Below are 3,718 nucleotides of genomic sequence, written 5' to 3' on the forward strand. Positions count from 1 at the left end.
AAAAAAATCTACACAATCTCTACACGGTGGATTATGGAAACTTCATGAATTCAATTCTCCTCCCAACTAAAACCATTGATGGAACAATTAATGACTTAAAAATTGTCATCCAAAAATCTCAATCATCTTTTGATTTATCTAATCTTAAGAGAAGTTTCTTTCTAATAAATAAAGGAAAACCTTTTCTCCATATTTTGTTATAATAGACATAACAAACATTATTTCATTTCAAACGGAAATCTTTTAAGCACACTAACAAAAAGGAAGAACAAAATATCATCATACACAAGGACCAGCTTAAATCCAAAGGACTGATAATCCATGTTTATAGCCATATATGCCACCATCCAACTTAATTTGAAGAATACTTTCCTCTATCATAGAATTACACCTTTATTTGTCAAAATCTTACTTCATGAATTTAAAGATTTTAAGAAACAAATGATGAATCCTAGCAAAGCAAATATCCTGTATGTCCCCAAAATCATACATTTATCAAATTACCATAAACAAAAATTAATTAGAATCAAAGGTTTTACCACTACTGAACTAGTTATACTAAACTAGTAAATTAATCTATATTAATCAAAGATAAGTTGATCATAAAATAATTCGAATGAGTGCACTTAACACCCTTTTGTTTCTCCAAAAGGCGGGTGAACATTAACTAGCCGATGATGATTTAGATGACAGTCATGTCCAAAGTAAGGCCCAGAACATGCAATCCATCCTCTCATCCAACTAGCACTGCAACAGCTCTAAAGAGCCCAGAACATGCAATCTATCCTCTCACCCAACTAGCATTGCAACAGTTCTAAACAAACACACACAACAATTCACTAGCTTAATTACATTACTACGTCACACTCAGCAAGGTTTAGGACTGGGAAATCAAACTTAAACACACAAATATAGGTATTAGGAGCAGCAAAACAGAGAAGATTGCACATTCAATAGTGCAGACGCCCTTCGTTGGCGGACTTAAACTTAGCACCCTGCACCGCAGCTGCTTTGTTGGAGCGCAGAGCCACATTGAACTGGTTTTTAACCTCCTCAGCCGGAAATTGAAACGTAGGGTTCACAAGAGAGTTTAGCAGTGACGCTGTTCCTTCTCTCAACAGCAACCCATATCCATCTTTTCGCCTGTTTGTCAGAGCCTCCTGCACTGTAAGCCCTTTACCCGATTTGGAAGGGAAAAACGACCCACTTCCAAAAAGGTCTGATATGGAACTGAAAATGGACAGTATGTTTGGAAACAGAGATGGATGCGAACCCCAAAAGCTGCATTTCATTAAAATACGTTAGCAATAACCCATTTAGCTAAACTCAAAGCCTTGAAGACCAAGCATGTAACTTTAATGTAATACCAAAAGCTGAAAACAGAGCTTTGCATCTTTATATGTAATATTCAATCATAGGTGAAAACAGGGCTATGCAACTTTTACGTAATTGCCCATAGCTGAAAACATGGCGATGAAACTTTAATGTAATATCCATAACTTACAATACTACTATACAACTTTTATGTAATACTATTAGCTGAAAGCAAGGGTATGAGACTTAAATGTAATACCCATAGCTCAAAGAAAGGGCTATGCAACTTTTATGTAATGCCCATGGCTGAAAACATTTAACAGAGCAGAGCTGTCTCAATCTTACTTGCAAGTGCCTGTACCGGAGCCCGGGAGGCCTGGAATGATGCCGCCGGGTGAAAGGCCTGGTACAGATGGAGTAGAACCCCTTGGCGTAGATGGTACCCCTGGATCAGTAGGAGGAGATGGACTAGTACCCACTACAGGTGGTGCCGTTGATGATGATGATGATGGGACAGGAGGCGTGCCATATGTTGGCACACTTGGTGAAGAAGAGGAAGAGGGGCTGGGTGGAGAGCCGCCATAGGAGGGCACAGATGGTGTGGTGGGAGAGGAGGAGCCTCCTTTGGAGGGTGACGGAGGTTTAAAAGAAGTTGGGGCTGGTGGCGAAGTGTATTTGGGGGTACTGGGTGATGATGGTGTAGCACCGTATGGTGGTGTGAGGGAGGGCGTGGCTGGTGTTGAACCTCCTGCTGGTGGAGGAGATGAGTAGACCGGATCTGTGCGTACTGGAGGGCTACCACTGCCACTTCCACCTCCACTTCCACCTCCACCTACTGGAGGGCTACCACTGCCACCTCCACCTCCACCTACTGGAGGGCTACCACTTCCACTTCCAATTCCTCCACCTGCACCTCCACCTACTGGAGGGCAATTGCACTTAATATGCCCTAATGTCCCACCACTCCTGGAAGTGGCATATACAAGCTGAAATGTCAACATGAGCACCAATATTTGCCCCGCCCTCTCCATTTTTTGGAAATTCTCAGGCCCTGTGATGTGTGAATTGAGTGAGTGCGAAAGTGGAGGATATATAGATGGATGTAATCCTCATCGGTAATTACTAGGCGTTCACCATTGCCTTCTTAATGGGCTCACATTTTGGGGTAAATTCATTGCAAAGCCCGCCTCAAGGAAGGACAATTCAACTGCCTAGATGGATTGAATGATCGTGGGTAATTACTGTTCGCCGTTGCATTCCAAATGGGCTCACATTTTGGGGTAAATTCATGGCAAAGCGCGCCTCTACAAGGACATTTCGATTAAATTCATTGCTGATCACGAGATAGAAATACAACTCAGCCCCTCATAAATTCGCTTGAGGAACAGAGAATGGGTGAATATTAACTTATGTCTGTACTGGTAGTATGGTAGTAGGTGTTAAGTACCAGGTGTTTTCTTCCGGAAGTTTTATCACTTACCCTCAACTTTTCTGGAATTTGAATAGAAAAGATATCAGAAGATATTTTATAGTCAAAGTTCCTTCTTTTGCCATGTTTAACAGAGCCGTCATCAAAATTTTGCAGGTGGGTTTGGCCTGGAGATTTAAGTGTGTTTGATGGGTACGCCTTGTGGCGCAACATTTATCGATGTCAGTGTGCAGGGAACATGATATTTTTTATTGTAGCATTGACTGTAGTTTGGTATTGAAAATGCCTATTCAGTCCCTCTGCACTTCATTTATGTGAGTAATGATATTGATGGCTGATTGTTAATGGGTCGTAAATTTTGATCACTTATTTTTAATGGGTTTTAAATTTCGATGACTCGGTTTTAATGGGTCTTAAAATTTGAATCATGAAAGATGGCGTGGCGTTCTTTTCTATAATACCAAAAAGTAAAAAGTACATAAAGAGACGAGCTTTTTCCCTAAATTGAAGCAACTGCGCATTGAAGGCATGTAATGGTAACCAGATTCCTCCCTGCTCCCTGCTCCCTGCTCCCTGTTCCCTGTCAGGATACCATTCCTGTTTCACCTCTCTGCATCCTCACTCTTAATATCATTTTAATTTGTATTTTGGAGGGAAAGTAAAGAAAAATTCAATTCAGGATTGGTGGAGGTTGTGAAAAATTCAATTGTACGGTGAGTGTCCCATCTCCCCCTGTCTACAAAATTTTGAGTGTCCCATCTCCCTTACTGTTTTTGAATAAAATTGTGAGTTCTATAGAAATTGATATAAAAATACTAAAAAAATGTAGGGACTGTTGTCTTCATCCTTCCTCTTTGGCATTTTATAAGATTGTGAATCCTTCCTCTTTGACATCTTATGAGATTGTGAATCTTGAATATTTAGAGAATCTAAAAATATTCATTTATTTTATTTATGTTTATGTGTTTGGTCAAA

The 3,718-nt window shown here is 40.2% G+C and overlaps 1 protein-coding gene across 2 annotated transcripts; it reads right to left on the reverse strand.

Moving 5' to 3' along the window:
• Window positions 1-545: 545 nt before the first annotated feature.
• On the reverse strand, window positions 546-2,731 carry LOC131077896 (protodermal factor 1). 2 transcript variants are annotated; one of them, XM_058015497.2, is made up of 3 exons: window positions 2,207-2,726; window positions 1,660-2,170; window positions 546-1,281 (listed from the first exon to the last, which is right to left on the reverse strand). In XM_058015497.2, the coding sequence occupies exons 1-3, from the start codon at window positions 2,343-2,345 to the stop codon at window positions 951-953; spliced, it is 981 nt and encodes a 326-aa protein (XP_057871480.2). In that variant the 5' UTR covers window positions 2,346-2,726; the 3' UTR covers window positions 546-950. The 2 variants fall into 2 exon arrangements, with proteins under 2 accessions (XP_057871480.2, XP_057871477.2); XM_058015494.2 differs by having other exon boundaries at window positions 1,660-2,731.
• Between the last annotated feature and the right edge of the window lie 987 nt (window positions 2,732-3,718).

This window comes from Cryptomeria japonica, chromosome 6, assembly GCF_030272615.1.
Source record: "Cryptomeria japonica chromosome 6, Sugi_1.0, whole genome shotgun sequence".
Lineage (NCBI taxonomy): Eukaryota > Viridiplantae > Streptophyta > Pinopsida > Cupressales > Cupressaceae > Cryptomeria > Cryptomeria japonica.

Bases quoted from the DNA above. Each gene is read 5' to 3' on its own strand.
- LOC131077896 (XM_058015494.2), bottom strand. From the start codon at position 2,345: ATGGAGAGGGCGGGGCAAATATTGGTGCTCATGTTGACATTTCAGCTT. The intron at 1,282-1,659 runs GTAAGATTGAGA...AATGAAATGCAG, and splicing joins TCCGGTACAGGCACTTGCAA to CTTTTGGGGTTCGCATCCAT.